The 19,437-nt window shown below is 39.8% G+C and overlaps 1 protein-coding gene across 1 annotated transcript in view; it reads right to left on the bottom strand.

Moving 5' to 3' along the window:
* LOC104624319 (pituitary adenylate cyclase-activating polypeptide type I receptor-like) overlaps positions 1 to 19,117 on the bottom strand; it is a gene marked incomplete at its 3' end in the record, with an annotated part of 48,983 nt that extends 29,866 nt beyond the window's left edge. The window contains exons 1-6 of the mRNA XM_010291695.1: positions 18,997 to 19,117; positions 5,743 to 5,778; positions 5,053 to 5,094; positions 3,157 to 3,260; positions 2,504 to 2,601; positions 1,939 to 2,071 (exon numbers count right to left, since the gene is read on the bottom strand). Of these exons, the coding sequence (XP_010289997.1) occupies positions 1,939 to 2,071; positions 2,504 to 2,601; positions 3,157 to 3,260; positions 5,053 to 5,094; positions 5,743 to 5,778; positions 18,997 to 19,093 (510 nt within the window). The remainder of the gene's footprint in view (positions 1 to 1,938; positions 2,072 to 2,503; positions 2,602 to 3,156; positions 3,261 to 5,052; positions 5,095 to 5,742; positions 5,779 to 18,996) is intronic.
* Positions 19,118 to 19,437: the final 320 nt, after the last annotated feature.

Here is a 19,437-nt window from a genome sequence, read left to right as displayed (position 1 = left end):
GGTGGTCGACAAGTGTCTGCGGACAGCTTAAGAACGTCTTGCGTTAGTGGGAGTTCACATCATCAATGGATGCTAATTGCTAGATTGAAGCTCCCTTCCAAGAATTAAGTGCAGAGAAGAAAAGAATCCAGTTGCGTATTGAGAAACCTAAAGAAGGATGTAAAATGGCAGGATGATTGTGGAAAACCCTGAGAGTGGGATCAGAAAGGATGCACCCTCCTGTGTGCAGCTGGGAATTGTACTTCCTTGCCATTTGCAGATGGTGTCAGTCAGGGACAGAAAATGGAAGTAGGTGTAAGTGTAAAGAAAGAAGAGTGATTTACTGTAAAAAATGGTAGAAGCTTTCATTCATTTACTGGGGTGAAAAGCAGTGGACAAAAGAAAAAGGAAAAAAAGAAGGAACTGGGGGTGTTCAGTCTGGAGAAGAGGAGGCTGAGGGGAGACTTTATTGCTCTCTACAACTGCCTGAAAGGAGGTTGTAGCGAGGTGGGTGTTGGTCTCTTCTCCAAGTAACAAGTGATAAGACCAGGGGAAATGACCTCAGGTTGCCCCAGGGGAGATTTAGGCTGGATATGAAGAAAAATGTCTTCACTGAAAGGGTTGTCAAGCAGTGGAACAGGCTGCCCAGGGAAGTGGTTGAGTCACCATCCCTGGGGATATTTAAAAGACGCGTAGAGGTGGTACTTAGGGACATGGTTTAGTGGTGGGCTTGGCAGTGTTATGTTTACAGTTGGACTCGATGAACTTAAAAGTCTTTTCCAACCTACATGATTCTATGGTTCTGTGTTTCTATGATAAAAGCCTTAGGTGGAAACCGAGCTCTACTCAGACTCTGTGAGAGGACACACTCGTCTTTCCAGTGTTGCATCCCAGTGAGACATCTTAGTCCTACACAAGTAGGACTTTTCAACAAATCGGAGCAGAATCAGTGTAAAAACTGGAAGATCCTGACTGGGGCAGTTGGAGGCTAACAATTTTAACTGGTTCCAACTTGCACTCCACTCTCTGGGACAAGTCTACAACCAATATGTTTAAATCACCAGATCTTGAGTTTCTTCATGGAAGCTCTACCAGGGCTGAAGATTTGGTCTTTAGATGGCTGATTATAACGTGTTTTACACTTCAAGTATTTCAAAACAAAGAGGCAGATGCCACTATTAAGAGAGTGGTGTGAAAAAACTACTGCTCTAACATGGCTTCAGCTTTACCATGGAGAAGAATTAAAAGGAAATCTATTTTCAGTGACAAAGAAAAGGCTGACTAAGAAACTACACAGCTGCACTTCATAGCGAATTTAGCTCATAACTGAATGGATAAAGGAGATCTCAATTTGGGAACTCACTGTATTCTATCATAATTACACTCAGTGAGCTGATTTATTAAATCAAATACTAGCCTTAAATGTGAAAGGAATTGTGATTTACATGCAATATATAGCTAAGTGTATCTGTGAAAGGGACTGCTTTCCATGAAACCACACACTTCGGAGACAAACATGTAGCTAATACTAATGAGTTTTTGAGACTGTGAGATACTTTCTATGTCTGAACGGTCACCCTCTCTACACATGACTCTCTTCAGAAAAGGTAAGGCTCTGGAGAAAACACAGACCTTCAGATGAAAGAAGCTGATGTGTCTGCTCTCATCCCACCTATCACTATGCAGATCTGTGAAAGGGAGAAAGAACCTGAGTAGGGTCAGAAACTGAAACTTGTAGGTTTGTCTTAAAGGACAGACTGCTGGACACTGATGGCATCTTGAGACCATACCATCCACAGTTTTGCTGTGAACCTGGAGGGAAGTTTACCACCAATTACTCTCTCCCCCAATAGCTTCTCAGCCTATGATACCCAACAGACTGCTGCCTGCCTCACTGTTTTTTGTTGTCTCATGCTGAAACAAAATAAAGGAAAAGATTTTGGTTTTGATTCTACTTACCGTTGAGATAAAACAGTGGTTGCCATCCTGTTCAGCATAAAGAACTCCATCTTTAATGAATACAGATATTGCACGTAGGATGAAAGAAACAAAGAGGTTCATGTGGATAAAATTTCGAGTACAGTGAAGCTTCCTAGAGAGGAAAGAGCAAGGGAGAGGAAAAGAAGAAAAAGAAAAAAAAGACTTTTCTTTTGTGGAAACAGCACACATGGCCAAGAGCTCTTAGCCCCTTGGTGATAAGAATAGCAACATCTGAAAGTCAAGAGTATGATAAATACTGACCCTAAATCTGACCAAGAGGAGGATTTGGGGATTTTCCTGTAAAAGCATGCAGGGTAGCATAAAATAGAGATGGCCTAACGCAGCTACTGCAGTCTGCAGTCTACAGTCTACTGAAATGTGACTACTGGAGTGTATCCAAGCTGGGGCAACAATTCTGTTAAAGGGTTGTCTCCCTCTTACTCTACATCTAGTGAGATAAAAGTTTAAACATTGTTTTGGGCCAATGAGCTCCAGCCTCTTTCCTCCAGTGACTGAGCAGCTCACTGCTCATGTCCTGACTCACCTGAAACGACACAGGATAACCATGGCGGTGGTGAGGGAAACAAGAGAAGTACTGTAGCCCACTGTGTACAGAGCCTTCACAGATAGATAGTAGTAATCCTTGGGAAGCAAACAACACACGTTAAATGGTTCATCTACGGTCACATCTTCCTTACCCTGTAAACGTGCAGGGGCAACCATAGGCAGGATTTGTTTCTTGAACAGCCTGGTTGTTTTCTGCTCTTGGTTCCCCTGAGATCTCACTCTCTATTAGAGCATCGCTCTATGTCTGGTGTACCCTTGGGTCTGCACACTGCGAATCTTATTTGTCAGTGGGCTAGCAAAGGCTGTCTAGATTTCTTTGACCATTGTGCATGTATCTGTGGAAAAAACCAGCAGCTGGCTAAGGGATTCTTTAGTCAGCAGGGGAAGAACTGGGGGGTTAACCTGTGCTTCTACAAGTTACAAGCTGTATCGACAGTAAACACTCATATTCTGGAAATACCCAGTACAGGGCTAGAAAGGATTTAAATCTTGCTTCTCACATTTTTATGCCCATAAATATCTGATTGTTTCATCCTAAACACCATCAAATCAGAACATGACCAGAGGCTGGACAAAAAGCAGCCTGCTGTTCCTACCTTAATTTTTTTTAATTATAAGATTAATTCCCACCTGGTTATCGGACTCTGTTTCATTTTCATCAAAGCCGCAGGCATCATAATAATGAGGAAAAGGTTCAGACCAGCCATCTTCAGTGCAATTTCTACTGATGTCCCCTATGTCAAGTACAGTTAGGAATGTGACAATGCTGAAGCAAACCCCAGGGGATACCCTCCCTCCCCTTGGTACCTGACCAAAGAAAACCTCACAGTACCACTGGGGTTACCATTTATCTGTCCATCCATAGAAGACTTTAATGGCATCTTGAAAGTTTAATTACATCTTTAATGAGTCAGTTCTACAATAGGCACCTATGGATGTCTACTACTACAACTGGTCACCGGAGAGCAAAAAAGATTTAACTAACATAGTCAGTGCCTCCAGGCCACCAAAGATCTCATTCTTAAGTGGGTACCAAAACCAGGGGTCAGCTAAGTGTCCATTTCTCTCCATTAATTCTGAAAGCCATCTAGGGAATACAGCGTCAACGTAGACAACTATACTTTGGACGGCTAAAGGCTAAGTCCAGTGCTTAAATAGAGGTAGGCACTTTGTGTTATTTTAGATGATCTATACCTGAGGCATCTGCATGGTACTGGCAAGAAAACACAAGGCTAACATAAGTTTTTTGAGCAGCTGCTGGAAGCCAAGCAGGATACTGTAGGAAATGTAAAATTATTATTTTATTATTACTGTAGGATATTATATGTCTATGGTGAAGCAGCTGGATTGTTCTCCTACAGTCAGATAACATGTATCCCACTCACTTATCTTCAAGCCTAAACTCTGATGTCAGAGTGACTTTCTGAGAAGGGTCTGTAGGAAAACAAAGGAAAGATAGAGTGGGAATCTCTTCCCTGTCTCTGTCTTCACAGCAAAAAGTTCATTTACATCTCCAGATTCCCAGTGTGGCTTCAGTGGAAAACTTCAAACCTTTTTCAGAGCTTCTTACATACCTCTGCCTACTATTTGTTCCAGTCTCAGTTTAAAACCTTGCTCTAAAGCAAGTGTTTGCAAGGAGGCTCAAAACTGGCTCAGAGAAAACCTCGTTCTCTTTTCCTCTTTTTTTACCCTAATTGTGTGGCGAATCTCATATAATGACCAGCTCCTAAATGGCTTTCGCTGACAGTCAAAAGCCTCAAAACCGTATTGGGGAACAAGAGCTGGGAGTAGGAGAGGAAAGTGCCTCTTGACACTCACTTTGTTACTGAGGCTGCCTAAGGTGGGATGACCCCTGGGGTGCTCTTTCTAAGCACCGTTACTTTGCCAGAGCTCAGTGACCTGGATGAAAAATTAGAGCTGAGCTGCTGGCTGCACTTATTCCTCTTCAGCACAATAGAACTGCTTCCATTTATCGAACCATTACAGTTTTGGGAGTTTGAGCTGTACCTTGACCAAAACTGATAGAAATTTCCAAGGTGTTTTTTTTTTTAATTAAGGTTGTGCTTCTTCGCATTCTTGGAGCAGTTTAGTCAAGTGGCTCATAACACTAGCAGTGACCTTATTTTTATGCCATCCATGCAGCAGAATATATATATTTAATCACAGCATTCATTTCAGAACATTGCATTGCTTGGCAAATTTTGGTAAATTACTTTTGCACATTCATCCCTAGTTTTCTATGGAAAACAACCACTGAATCATGGTGTTGACTTTCCTTAACACCATTTAGTAATTACTGTTAAGCAGATAGATATAATTTATAATAACATACTTGCTAGATTGCAAGGCTCAATAGTGGAGGAATACATTTTCATAATAATGTTAAAAGTAACGCACCAGAAAATGTGTCACCATAATTAGAACTGATTAAAAAATAATACCTAAATGGCAGGAGAAAAATCTTAAAGCTTCCTTTTTAACAGGGTTAAAATTAGAAGAGAAACATTCCATGATTCTGTTTCTTACCTAGGGGAGACTGGGCTGTGCTTTCCAGCAGGTCATAATCACCTATAAAAGTGGAAATTTGGTATGAAATTGTTTTGATTGTGTTTTCTATTAGGACCCAAACTGGTCTCTGTGGAAATCAGTGAATAGAATCCAATTGATTTTTATTTGTTTGGATCAGGCCCAAGGGCAACACATAACTTGAGTCTGTCTTTTCAGGAAGTAAACACAGTTTTACTTGTGAGTTTAAATCAAAGCTGAACCTATAAAATTAAAAAATTGCTACTGCAAGCAGCGAGAACATAGCTAAAACCACATACACTCAAACTAGGACCAATTTTATTATAAAATATAAAAGTCAGATATTATATAATTAGAAATTTATATTTATAATGCATAGCTATTTAAGTATGTTTAGTTTTTACAGAATTCATGAAAAATTATCTCCATCCATCAACGACAAAAAGCAATAATTAATTGGTTTTAAGTAGGACACTTTAATTTTGTGGTTTTAGGTTAGATCACATTGATTTTTAGAAACTTACCAGATTTTTACTTTCACATTTTATCAGTTACAATGAACTACGTGTATTCATTATCATGATGGTTGATACCAAATAATTTTTAAATAATCTGATATTATCATGTGCTCTACATACAGTTTTTGATAACAGAGGTACATAGGAGGTAGTCAGGACAACTGGTTCTTACCTGCATGGGTTTGCCCCAAGTTATCTACTTCCCAACCTGAAATTAGAAGAATAAAAATAATTAATTTGATCTTGGTAAGAGTTTGCTTCCCATAAGAGGAGTGGATGTAGCAGTGCCCACAGAAGAACTGCAAGAAAATTTCCTTTTTTCATAATTAGTACTGTGTTACTATGGCTGGAAAGTGGTTTTCAGAAGATGGTCGATTGCATTGTGTTGTTAAATCTCTGGTTATTGTGGAGTTTCATGAAGAGGACATGAAAGAGAGATTAGAGAGCTTTTTTGTTGTTTTTTTTTTCTTTTTTTCCTTTTTTTTTTTTTAGGGGGGGAGGGTTCTGAAAGAAGAAAGACCCACACATTTCCCAAAATATTGTGCAAAAATCCACGCTGATTTGTATACCAAAAATACAAATGTTACAATGGAAAATCATAAAAGTTGGCGTTTGCATTAAGAATTTGTTTTTTTCCTTTCTTTTGTCCTTCAAAAATATAACGTTGGGATTATCTCAAACCAACCTCCCACCCGCCCTGTTAAGTACTTCGCCCGAACTGCACTGAAGTCAGACTTTCCGGAATCCTCGGTGGACTTTGCCTCCAACTCGGTGTTGGGGGATGCACGGAGAGGAGTGGCCTTAAGCCACCGAGTGGTGCTGCTGCCTCATGCACAGAGACACCGAGGCCCCGACGAGGCTGCCTGCAAGCAGCTCTGCCGGTGGCCCACCGGCCAGTGAAAAAAGTTTCCAACGTTTCGTTGACCACTACGGCAGGTTAAATATTTAGATCAGCTTAGTTCTGTGTCCCCTGGAGTAACCACAGGGCTTCGGGTTGTTCTTCTTTAGCTCCGAACATATGGTCAAATCTTAACGAGGGATTGGAAAAGCCATTCACCAATCTGTATGAGAGGGTTTTTATTAAAAGTGAAATCCAAACAAAGATTGATTTTGATCCTATGGGAAAGGAAAAAGACAGCATCTAAGAAAACAAAATAGTAAAAAAAGTCTTTTCAACGCAGCATAAAATGCAGTTTATATTTTATACTTTTTCAAATCGCTTATCATATAATAATTTTGAATTCATTGATTCGTCTCTCCTAAAATAAATCAGATGTGCTTTTTGATTGTCTAAGATAGAAACCAGAGGATTTAGTGTGAAAGTGATGGTGGCAGTCTATAAAACTAAGCTGAAACATCAGGTAGGCTGTACTGTGTCTTTCAATGGATGTATTCAACATCAGACCTACACATTCAACCCACCAGTTACTCTGGAGGGTTAATCCTAAAAGCCATGATGAGCACACCCTTGGTCTCCTGGCTTCTCTGCCCAACTCCAGCTGCCTTCAAGATTTCGCATATGAGAATTGTTGGATAGTTGTAAATATTGGGTAGCTGTACTAACTCTGAAGAGACATCACCAATGCTCCCAGCAAACATTTTCCAGCAAAGATCGTCCAACCTACTGCATCAGACGAAATTACCAGATGCTGCAGAAGGGCTATGGCCGTCCTCCAGATGCTTGGCAGATTAACAGGGATGCCTCCGCAGAGTATTTTGGACAGACCTGTTTCCCTCCTGAGCTTACCAAAAGCCAGGTTTATTAACAGTGATACAGCTCAGATATAGATGCAAAAGTTGCTAAAACCTGAATACCAACTGTAGGATAACCTGTGGGAACTTTTACCTGTGGTTTTATTAGACAGAGGAACAAAGAGCAAGGCACTGTTCCTTGATCAGTGTCTTTCATAGTGTCTTTCATAGCCTGCTGCCACTCAAATCAGTAGCTCATAACGGAAGTGGTTCCTTACATGAGGTCACCTCACTCAACAGCCTGACCCACAGAATAAGAAGAAGTTGTAAAAAAAATTAAAAAAACTTTTTGACTCGTAAAAATCCAGTTTTAGTTTATCAGTTGTACAGTGTGGATTAAATCCTCAAATGTGATGTTATAAGCTTTCTAGAATTCTTGTTGGAGGTAGACCAGGGCAGTGGTAAGTAGACTGAAGCCTGATGCTCCTGGCATCCTGGTATATAACACTGATCAGAAAAATATCTGGTTTTTAAATATAAATGTTTTAAATTTTGCTATTTTATTCCAATAATCTAAAAAAAGAAGAAATAAAAATAACCATTATTTCACTTTAAATATGGGTAATAGTTGGTCACAACAATATTAAAATATTAAATTTTAGTTCATTTTGAATTTCATGACATCAGTAATAACAGTTAAAACATTATATTAGTGTAGGTTTGCAAAATGAAAAGGCTTTTTATATTAATATTTTTAATACACCTGAATCATAACTGCATTTTAACTGCTTTCGGACATTATGAAGGGATTAACATTTTTGACAATGTTAATTTTCTGATTGCTGTAGGAGCAAACCTGCCTTTTATTAACATATTTTTCTACATTTGAGTCCTTTCTAGTGTACTGAAGAAAGTTCCAGTACAACCTTTTACTCTACAGGCTTTTAGGCTTGATGCATCGACCTAATTTTCATTAATAAGTTAAGCTACTGGAAAGTCAATTAGATATACACTGAACACGATGCCCTGAATTACAACGAAAAGTTGAAATTCATCTAATGAGTTTTTGGATAATATACATACCTACACAATTATATTTCTGTGTGTATGCATATATAGATATAAGCACTCAATGACGGAACATACAGCCACCATCTGGCTTTAAATTCCTACGTTCTGCTGCTGCCCTTCTCTCTGACACCATATTTTTATGTACTCTGCACCAGAATATGGATGTTTACGTGACAGATAGCTGTGCCAATGGCTATGTTTGCTCTCGTCTATGAGAGTGCGATGGAGTTCATGTGGATTATTTCTGTGCTTGACATTTAACATGTCTACACATACAGGGAGCTTGCACTTGAGCTGGGGTTGGAGGAAGTCCAGACATAGGGCAGTCCCTCTCGTTTTTCAGCCTATTACCCTGAAACTATTTTTGTGTGTGGTTGCTTTTTTCTTTTTTCACCCGAGTGCCTTTTTGACTCTAGAGAGACCCCATCAAATTTGAGTCGCCATCTCTGGAAGTATTCAAAAAAACCTGTGGATGTGGCACTTCAGGACATGGTTTAAGGGACATGGTGGTGCTGGATTAATGGTTGGACTTGATGACCTTGAAGGTCCTTTCCAACCTTAGTGATTCTGTGATTCTGTGAAATTTACTCTGGTGTCAGTGATGTAATGGGCAAAGTTGTAGGGCACCTTGTTGCCTGGACTTTCACATGAGTCCTCTCATTGCCTTACTCTTAAGACATAAACAATGAGACATTGGTGCTTCAGACTTCACCTATGAAGCAGAGAAAGCCCTGAAACTGGCAAAATGCAACAGACTAGATGAAATACATTAGTCTCCCAGGAATGAAGAATAAATAAAATACGCTTTTCATCTGCATTTTGACGGGAAACCTGTTTTTCAGGATTTTAGTTGAAGGATTACAGTCATGACTTACATTGACACCTGTACTCCCCACATCTGGTTAAATAATAGCACAGCCTAAACTACAGAAAGAGGGACTCAACAACAGCTATTAAACAGTGCCTTAGAACACCATTTTTAAAATCAATAATTGCTCACATTAGTCAATGAACTCCTCAGGAAGCTAATGTTATCCTTGACAAAGGATGGTTTATCCAGTATATTGAGAGATAACGTTACTCACTATTTGACCAGACTGAACAGGTAGTTGTCACCCTTTGGGAAGCAAATCTTCCATTGGTGCTTTAACTGTCATTATTAGTTAGAGATTATTTGCAGTACTACTTAGAAACCCTAGAGAAGATCCATCAGAACACTGAATTGTCAGTTCCAAAGACCAAATAGAGAAACTAAACACATAAAATATTGCTTATTTCGATTTTCTACATAGAGAAGGGGGAAAAAAAAAAATCAAAGGACTTGCCAAAGGCTACCCATAGAGTTAGTGGCAGAGACTCAGATCTTTCATGCCCTTTTCCTGCACATTTGTCAGACTTTCATCCTTGGTTTTCATTTGCTTAGCCCCAGAAAACATAACTACCTCCTCACTATCCTCCAACAGATGAGAAATTTGATGCAAGCAATTGTTGCTTCTGATTTAAAGTCCACAGGACTGACAAAGCTAAAGCCAAGGATCAGCCTGCATACGATGAGCCTCAGAGCTCAGTGCAGCCTTTTAGATCATCTCCTCTGTGCCAAATTTGTGCTGGCTGCTTTCGGTGTCAGCTGGCATGGCAACTGCTTTATCTCCCATAGATTTGTTTATCTGAGCACAACTTGCATTTAACCCTTTTCTTCCAGCATTTGTCTCTTCTTAGTGGCAGGAGGAGGAATGAAAGGCTTCCAAAACTATTCTGTCTTGAAACGGCTTGCCCACACTTTTCCCTTATTACTGTTGTTCCCATCTCAGTATCATGGGATGGAGGACTGGTCCACATAAGTAATCCTCCAAAAGGTTGGCTTTTGACAGCATTGAGATCAATGTGCAAAGCTCGCATTAAAACTCGCACTGTTTTTACTGCATATTAATTCTGTCCCTTCAGAAAGCGCCGAAACTGGGGCAGAGAGAGGTTATGGAAAACATTTCCTACATCAGATTTCCTACAATCACTTGTTATCGTGCTGTCCAGCTACGTGGATAATGAGCTGGTTAGGCAGGAATTAGTTTTTTTCATGTTTTATATAGCACTGACTGGAAGTTTAACATTTAATTTAAAAATAAGAAATAAATCAGCGAGCTCTCACGCCCAACCCACAGCATCCACCACACTGTGCCTTTTCACTCCCTTCCCTATTGCTACACGCTGCTCTTACGCACCAGCAATCTGTTCAGCCGGCTGGCAAAGCCGCAGCCGGGAGCAGCAGCCTACTTAGCAGCTTTTCCGGGGCTTTCTGAGCACAGCTACCCCTCGCATACTCTGCCTGCTGCTTCTAATGCCCTCTGCCCCGTCCTGTGCCTGGGCACACACGATCCCACATGCACGCTACCTAACCATCCCTGTTCCGTCATTGTGCCTCTTTTTTGGGGGGGGAAAGTGATCCAGAATCAAGTGCTAGGTCTTTACAATCTCATTAACAGGATCTGTAGAAAGTGGCAGCCAGGCAAGGTTACGGCTTTACAGGTTCCTACACCTTTCCCTAAGCTAAGTGCTTCCCTCCACGCTTTCCAGGGGTTTTGGTCGCTCCAGCTTCATGTCCTGTAGACAATACTTCAAACTGCGGATTGAAAATCATCGGTAACTCGGCGTTTACTGTATATTGCTGTTTGCCTGGTGAAAGGGATTTGTGAGCATAGTGCTCAGGCAGAGACAGTACGAAACTAAGAGGTGTTGTTCACTGTATTTAGAAAACAGAAAAACTGAGGCAGAGGAAAATTAAGGGTAAGATTAGGAAGCCTGGTTCATACTTGGTTGTTTGAATAAGAACAGGTGCTTAAGATGATCCTGTGGGGCAAATTCATTCCATCCAATTCACCCACCTGAAGATAAGTTCATCTTGTCTTAAAGTCTCCTCCCATAAAGGGCGAAGGGACTGGCACTTCCAGCTGTTAGACATCTACCATGATGAGAAGAACTAGCTTCTGCAAATTCTTTGTTACCCAGTGGTTTGTGCCAAACATTGCAGTAAAGGCAGTGATGGAAGTTAGATACGAGTCCTTTCTTCTTATATCCCATACTAATTTCAGGGTGCGTGGTTTCATGACATAGAGAAAAGAAGACTCAGTGAATCATGGCTGGACATCACGGGAGAATAACAATGAGGTCCATATGGAGAACACAAAGACCATAGTATATAGGGCTGTCTGAGGCAGGACTGATCTACAGATATGATCACTAACATGTAAGGGAGATTATGACTTTCTTCTTTTCTTCCTCTTTCTTATCAAAGGCTATGAAACGAGCAGTGGACTGAGGTCACCATAGCAACTGCTAGGCATCATCAAAACAGTGTGTGTATCCTTGCTATGAGGCTGGCTGTCACCGGAGCATCCATCAGAGTGCAAGATCAATGCAAATACTATTGAAGGGTCTCCCAGCTCCAAAGAGCAAGGATCATATTTCAGAGAAAAAAATTGAATAATTGAAATAACAGAGAAGAAAGCATATTGAGTCACTTGCTTAAAGGCAAGACTGAATCTGTGCCCACCACACCTAGAATCTTGCAATCAGATGGAACTCCTTTCTCAGCTGAGTCAAGAGGAGAAACAAGAATAGAGCAAAGACTGCTAGTAAAGGTTGCAACATCTGCCCCAGTTGCACCTACACTGATACTTCAATGTATTACCTTTTGCTGTCCAAGTGTTCTCCAAACCACTCAGCAGCTCTCAGCACGTTCCAGCCTTGCATGCTTCCCGGAGGAGCATGACTTTTTTTATTTTCCAAGGCCAAATCAGCTTTCAGATCATATTGACAATGTTCTTGAACCCCATTACAGCTTTCCCCTGGCCACTGCAGGATGTCATCTTGCAAAGGACCAAGGACTTGATCTTTAGCTGAAATGTTCCTGGTCATGTTGTATGTTTGAGTATCAGAGGCACAGAGTCTTATGTCCCCATAATTTGGTGGGAAAGGCCATAAAATGTCCTCTTTCTGTAAAAAACGTCTATGAGGCCATAACTACCTGACTGAAAATGTAGATACAGTTACTATTCGTTGACGGCAATGTTTTCCTCCCATTTCCCTCTGCATTGCAGATAGACTTTGTGATGTTGTGACCGAGGAGGCATGCTTAATTATAACTTGTCCTCCTCGCTTTGGAAAAGCTGAAGTAATCCCATGTCTTTACTGCCTGTGGAAAGCCTAGGGATGAAAACCATCAGGAAAGGACTTGTTATCTAGTAAGCACTATTATCTTGGTTATTGGCAAGACTTATTATTTCCCATCGACACTTGACAGGTCTCTTGTACCCCTTCTTCATGGCACTTTCTGGGACTTGCTGAACGCTAAGCAACAATAACACACACGCAATCTGCAGACAGCTTTGAAAGCTGTCCACAACTTTTAGCTGGTATAGATATGCTCGCATTGAACTTGCTTCTGAATGCTACGTAGGATCTTACATAAAGTCAAGGATGAAACTAAGGTATGCACAGAGGTGTGGTTGCTTCAAAGACTAATTAAGCTCTGATGGCTCATTACTATTCCCATTGATGGAAGTGCTATGGGATGGATCATGTCTGTTTTTTAGAGACTACTCCTTGGTTCCAGTGTTTTTCTTCCCTCAGTTTTCATGCAGGATGTTGAAATGCCCACCAGGGGTGAGATATACTTGAAGAGAAATCTAGACTTCTGCATTGATCTTTTGCCTTGCCTGTTTGACAGGCAAATGCAGTTTCCAGTTGCAGTCTGCTGCAACAGTGACTTTAATTTCAGCTAGCTGCAAAGAAATCCTGCATCTTCTACTGCAGTAGAAATAAGTGCACAATCTTCCAGATACATTTTGTTGTTTAGAAGGCTCCTGATCTTTAACAGTCACATTTTCCTTTTGTCTGTATATAAAATGTCAATACATGACCCAGACTAATAGAAACTGTAGCTTGCAAATATTCTCAACAGCTTTCACCTTGGGAAGACAATGACGTTTACTGTTTTTTCACCCAGTTTGGGGTTATGTACCATTTTCACAGTGGTACACAGTCAGCACTTAAAGACTTTACCAAGACTGTTTCCCCAGAAATGACACAGGAGGGCTTTCCACTTACGAACGTGTAGTATCGCTTCCCCCTCATTAACTCTTCTCTTGTCATCTTACTGTGTTTGACTAGGGATAACATCCAAACTCAGACTGAAGAAAAAAGCCACAGATGGCTTCCAAAATCCAATTAACCCTGCATTCATAAATCCCATTGTCCACCCATGATATCTCTAGTGTAGACTATATGAGGCTTGGTGCTCTTAGGACAAAATATTTGAGTTCTCTCGGTGTTTTTAATGGGGTCATTAATACACTATTTTCAATTTCTTGTTCTCAGGGACAATAAAACTTGCTGGCTGAGCACAGAAGTCATATAACTTCCAGAGTAGCAGCAAGCCAAACGCTTTGGTTCAAACACGTAAACACACGATATAAATCCCTCTTAAACTCTGTAATACCTGGATACATTCTTTATTCCACTTTTTTTTTAATTAGGACCCCTTGATTCTGGTACCAACAATAGGGTACATTCTATGTCTTCGGTAAAAATTATGTATATTTTCTTTGTCTTGCATAGTAAAACATGCTTTGTAATAATGCTCTTTTGGGTGTAGCAGCTAATGTCCTAGACTGAGCACTAGATAAACATTCTGAATTTCTGGAAGATTCAGTAAGAGTTAATCATATTTATTATTTTGATTTGTGAATGAAAGCATTTTCTCAATGTGGAGCATATGGCAACGCTCAGAAATTGCTTATTGTTATTTTTATTAGTTTTTACTGCAAACCAAAGATCTAAAAATATGCTCATTTCTGATCTGACTGTTGGGTTTCTTTCAACAGTTCATTTGAGTAATGTGGCTTTATAGGTTCCAGAATATCTCAGCTGTGCAGGGCAAAGAAAGAAAAGCACAGCTTCTGTAGAGTTTCACTGCCAAACAGTATCACCTCTGTCTGGGAAAAAAAGGGAGAAAGAATAAAACAGAGAAGATTTTCCAGCTGGGAGTGGAGATCACTGTGCTGGGGTCATCTCTAGTTCTTGCTATGTCATACTGAAATACAACATCACAGCTTGACTTGCCTTTTTTTTTTTTTTTCTCCTTTGCAAAGATACCTTAGAATGTTTTAAATATTGTACATTCTAGAGTGGTTGTCTCTGGAATTGGTACTGGGGAGGCACTGGAGAAAGCATAATAAGCAACAGCGACAGCATGGAAGCCATAGTTCTCGGTGCAAATAAAATTGTGAACTGATGGATATCAATCAAAGAAATGAATGTTAAAGAGAAAAATAAATTAATAATTAGGAACTCTCCAGAAGGAGAGCTACTGTAATTCCTTAACCTACTAGATTTGAAAAGACTCAGGAGCTAACGTATTTTTTTCATGTGGAGAGATTTTGAGAATGATCTTTTTATTCACAGTCTGTGTCTGAAAGGAAATGAAAAATTCTGGTGATTTTGGGGGAGCAGAGGTGAAATGAAATTTTACAAGGAAGGGTCACCAACCACGCAGCATGGGATTTAACATTAGGCTTTCTGTATGATGTTGACAGCAGTTCAAATGTTACTCTTCAGTTCAATTCAGTGAAGGTTAGAGCAGAGTATATTTTCAAATTAAAAACAGCAACAGCTGGTATTTTTAGCTAAATCCATAGATAATTTTTCAACAAAGCATCTCTCCAGATGACAGTTTCATTGGTTAATTCTTATTTTGCAATGCCTCTTTTTTTTAATTTTATTTCACTGCATATGGAAATCAGACATCCAAGTCAAGGCAGCCAAATTCCTTTCTGAAACTCATAAAACAAACAGCCCCCTCGAGTGCTTCATTCATCTCAAGACAAGCATTTGAGAGAGGACAGAGGAAAATCTTCTACAAGTACCCATTGTTTCCCATTTACAGAACCAGAAATCCATGTGAACAGTTCAGACTTACACATATAACTTTTAGATATCCAAAACCAAGTGGCATAACTCCTACCCCCTCTTTAAAACATCATATGGTTTGCCTGTTTATACAAGCAGCTGCACCTACAAGTGCTTCAGCATTTCATAGGGCAAAATTTTTAAAAGTATAATTTAAAGTTATTGTTACTGTTTGTAAAAATGTTTTATGGTCATATAAAAATTTTTCTGTATTAAGAATGAATAAGTTATTAATAAATACTAGTGATAATGCCTAGCCTAGTTACATGCTCTAGAAACATAGCAGCAGCCAGAGGATACTATAAATACTATACAATCTATAAAATGTGATTATCCATGTCTTATAAACATTTTAGTTATCTGGTAACCCTTTATTTAGGAAACCATCATAAAATGTGACTATTTTCATTAAGCCCTCATTGAAACAGATATACTCAGCTAATTAAAATTTGCAGCAACGATAGTGAAAACTCACGCTGATTCACCCAGGAGAGTGATTATGGATGTAGATATTTCCACCTTGGGGTCACAAGTGCAAATCCAGCTGGATCTGTAGAGATTTCAAACTACTACAGATTAAATGTTTATTTGTTTATCTAATGAATTATGAATCTTGGTTTTGCTCCTACTGAACAGATGTCCAGAAACCCCTCGAATCCTGCACTACAAGAGGTAACAGCTGTCACTTTTGTTAGGGATCCTGTAATGAGATAAAGCAAGCAGGACATATGTTTACACTAGGTCATACTATCACCCTGCTACAGGTCAAACGTGAAGTACAGTAGGCGAACAGGTCTGGAAATCCTTGGCAAGTAATTTAAAAATATTATTTCAGGCCTTTATTTTATATATCTCTAGTTACAGTAGAGCATTTTATATAAATATTTTTCTTATTTTTCTAAAACCTATATTACTTTGTATTTAAAAAAATAAAATAGACTTTCCCATTAACAGGTAACAGGTTAGTTAAGTGCTGGAATAGATTGTATCAAGGTAACCTTGTCTTTGAGGTGGGATATGGGTTAGATGATTTCTCAAGAGCCCTCATGGCCTTAATTACTTCAGAAATGATAGCACCGTGGAAAAGAAATTTCATCAGTAAAAGTGAAAAGGCACCGTATTTGCGTGGGATATAAATAGAAGCATCAGAGACAACTCTTGAAATGAAGAATGGTTGAAAGGTCCAGGGCAGAGGTGTGTGGACAGGTCGGCGGTGGCGGAGGTTTCCTCCGCTGGAGGTGTGCCTGGCACCACTCTCCGTAGTACCACACTGGCAATACCTCTGAGCATCGCGTCCGAACCAGGCAGGGAGGGAGGGAAACGGGTCGTGCTATGTTATGTCACCATGTGTTAACACACTGTAGCTTAAGGGCATGTGTAGGTTACAAGCCACCAAAAAGGATGGGTCCTAACGGAAATTCGGACAGGTGCTGTAGGAGCAGCAGGGCTTCCTGCAGTTATATCAGAAGATGACATTATATCAGCCATCTGCTGATGTGCGATAAATAACATAGAAGTATTTTGCCTGCAGGCTGCAAACATCACTGATAACTGGAGAGCAAAAACTTTTGGTTGAGTGTATATTCTGCACAAATTATGACCGGAATTGGTTTGACAATCAGGCTGAATGACAAGTAGTCAACAAAAATTGATTACAAGGCCATGGAGAATTAAAAAAAAAAATCCAGCTCTGAGATAGGGAAAAATATTTCCTTACGCTTGCTGGATACAAACTCTACTGGATGCTGATGTGTTGGTTTTTTCTATTGTCGCTGAACGTGGATGGCTCAGTAAGTGCCGTTGTAGCCACTGAGGCAATACTGAACCATTACAGCAGTAAAGATTATGTTTAATTATACTGGCTATAATTAAAGCACATAGAATTACAGTAGTAATTATATTTTCATACCTGATAATTTAAAGAGGGACTTGTCTTTCCCCGTTCAAAAATTAGGTGCCTAGTTTAAGTGAATTGCCCTTAGTACTTGCTGGATAAAGAGAGATGTCTCCAAGGTACGATTCACCTCATGTCTCTTGCAATAACATAAATTGCCTTCTGTGGGTCTCTTTCCACCGACTACAGATGGAGTCTAGAGGACTTATATAGAGAAAACGTTTGAGTTTCATAAGGGGAAATTTAGATGAGGTAATGATCATCTTTAAATTCTTCTCCATTTCACAAGAGCATTGGCACTTGCTTCAATGTCTGGATGAGTTCAGATGGATGTGTTTAAAGGTGAGGATTTCAGCATTCCTGGAGCTGTGTGTGGAAAACTTACTGTCTCCCACAAATTGTGTTCTCCGTGTGGCAATGCAGAGAAGGTGGATTTTGCACTCAAGACTGTAAATGAATAATTCATTGGGAAAATACTCTTTGGGAAAAGGATCCGGGGGGAAAATTATTAACTTCTTCCTCAATGGACAGTGTTAATTAAGTGATCTACAGTAGCCTAGATGGGTGCTGGGAGGAGATGGACAAAACTGTGTTAATTATCAGCAAAGGCCTGTTGTTAATATTGATGGGCTGATTTAGACTCCCAGTCATTCACCTGGGAATATCATTTAATGGAATCATGAGAAAAAAAAAAAAAGAAAAAAAAAAGGGAATGTCAAGAGAAGATCTAATCAAACTATTTATCTGCTGTGAACAACTTAATAGTTATTTCCTCCTATCCACACACTCTCATTTTTACCTGGCAAATTTTCATGCATTTCAAAGGTTAAAAAAATCAAGAAAGGACAAGAGGATTTTAGTATCATGTAAATAGTAGCTTGCACAGAGACTTCCCATTAAAAAGCACTGAGTGTTATTAATAACTATGTCAAATAGTTAGTGTTACCACTACTAAGGCAGGCTGTCCTTTTAATAGCTCATTAGGGAGCAGTGGCTGGGTTGTATAAGGACTAATGCTGGGATCTGATAGGGTTTGGTTACCAAGCATGGTGAGCGCATGGGACTTCTGGTGCAAGCTTAAAGTGGTAACAAAAAGAGAGAAAAGAGAAAATGCACGAGCCTAGCGGACCATCTGCGGTATTTTTTGCAAGACAAGGGACAATTCTGTTAGGCAGCAATGCATGCTGGAAACAAAACCAGCCCGAATTTTTGATCTTTCATTTGCTTGCTTGGTTGCTGGTGCCAGCTACAAGGGGCAGAAGGATGGTGATGTCTCATTTCTACAGACCACAAAAAAGCATGATGGAGCTTCTGCATCTCGCCAGGAATCTTTAATTCCCACTGTCTCTTCCCTAGGCTCTTCACATTGTTCATCTCATGCCTACGTTCTCCTTAGACATGAGCAGAACCCAGGTGTGAGTTTTAGTTATTTTCTAAAATAGGTTTGAATTGTAATGAATAGTTATCCAAGACCCAAACACATTTTCATGTCTCATTGATTTCAGTGGAGAACCAAGGACAGAACATCCCCTTTAACAATAGAACTGGTGATATTTTCATGCTGTATAGTCTGTGAAGGCTTTTTTCACACATTCCCTCCCACCCCTGCACACACACACACACACACATATCTATACACAAACATACTGGTTTTCTAGAGTGTTTTTTTTAAACTGAAGCCCAACTCCAGGCCTCTGTAGAGTTTTTGATTTCCCTTTATATTGAGTATCTAAGTGAGGTTTTACACTCCTGCTGGCCATGCAGCTTTACCAGACAGAGGCAAAGAACAAAGACAAAATACATTACCGTCTTCAGAGATGATAAATCTGAACAGTGCAGGACACTTGACAAAGACAATTTCACCCACACTTGCAGGTTTCCAGCATGTGATATTGTCCCACATTCCTGGGCAACCTATAGAAGAGAAGGAGGGATAAAATACATTAGTGGTAGAAATCCATTCCTTTCATCACACTGTTATTGTGCTTTATAGAGGGTTATTTCTTCTACCCATAAAAATACACTTGTTTAAAGTAATAAACAGTATCATTTTCTAATAAACTTTCCCTGGAATAAAATAATTTTCGTTCGTAAGAATAGCATAACATACGTAGTTGCATTGCACAGTAATGACCAGACTCTACCCTAGCAGAAGACGGCATTTCTTAGTCCTAGTTAAATCACTCCAACATACACCAGAAACTAATCTACCACCACGTGGCTCTCGTTCAGTATCATTTAGCTATC

The sequence above is a fragment of the Phaethon lepturus genome, unplaced genomic scaffold (assembly GCF_000687285.1).
Source record: "Phaethon lepturus isolate BGI_N335 unplaced genomic scaffold, ASM68728v1 scaffold15890, whole genome shotgun sequence".
Lineage (NCBI taxonomy): Eukaryota > Metazoa > Chordata > Aves > Phaethontiformes > Phaethontidae > Phaethon > Phaethon lepturus.
This window is presented reverse-complemented; position numbering and strand designations above follow the sequence as displayed.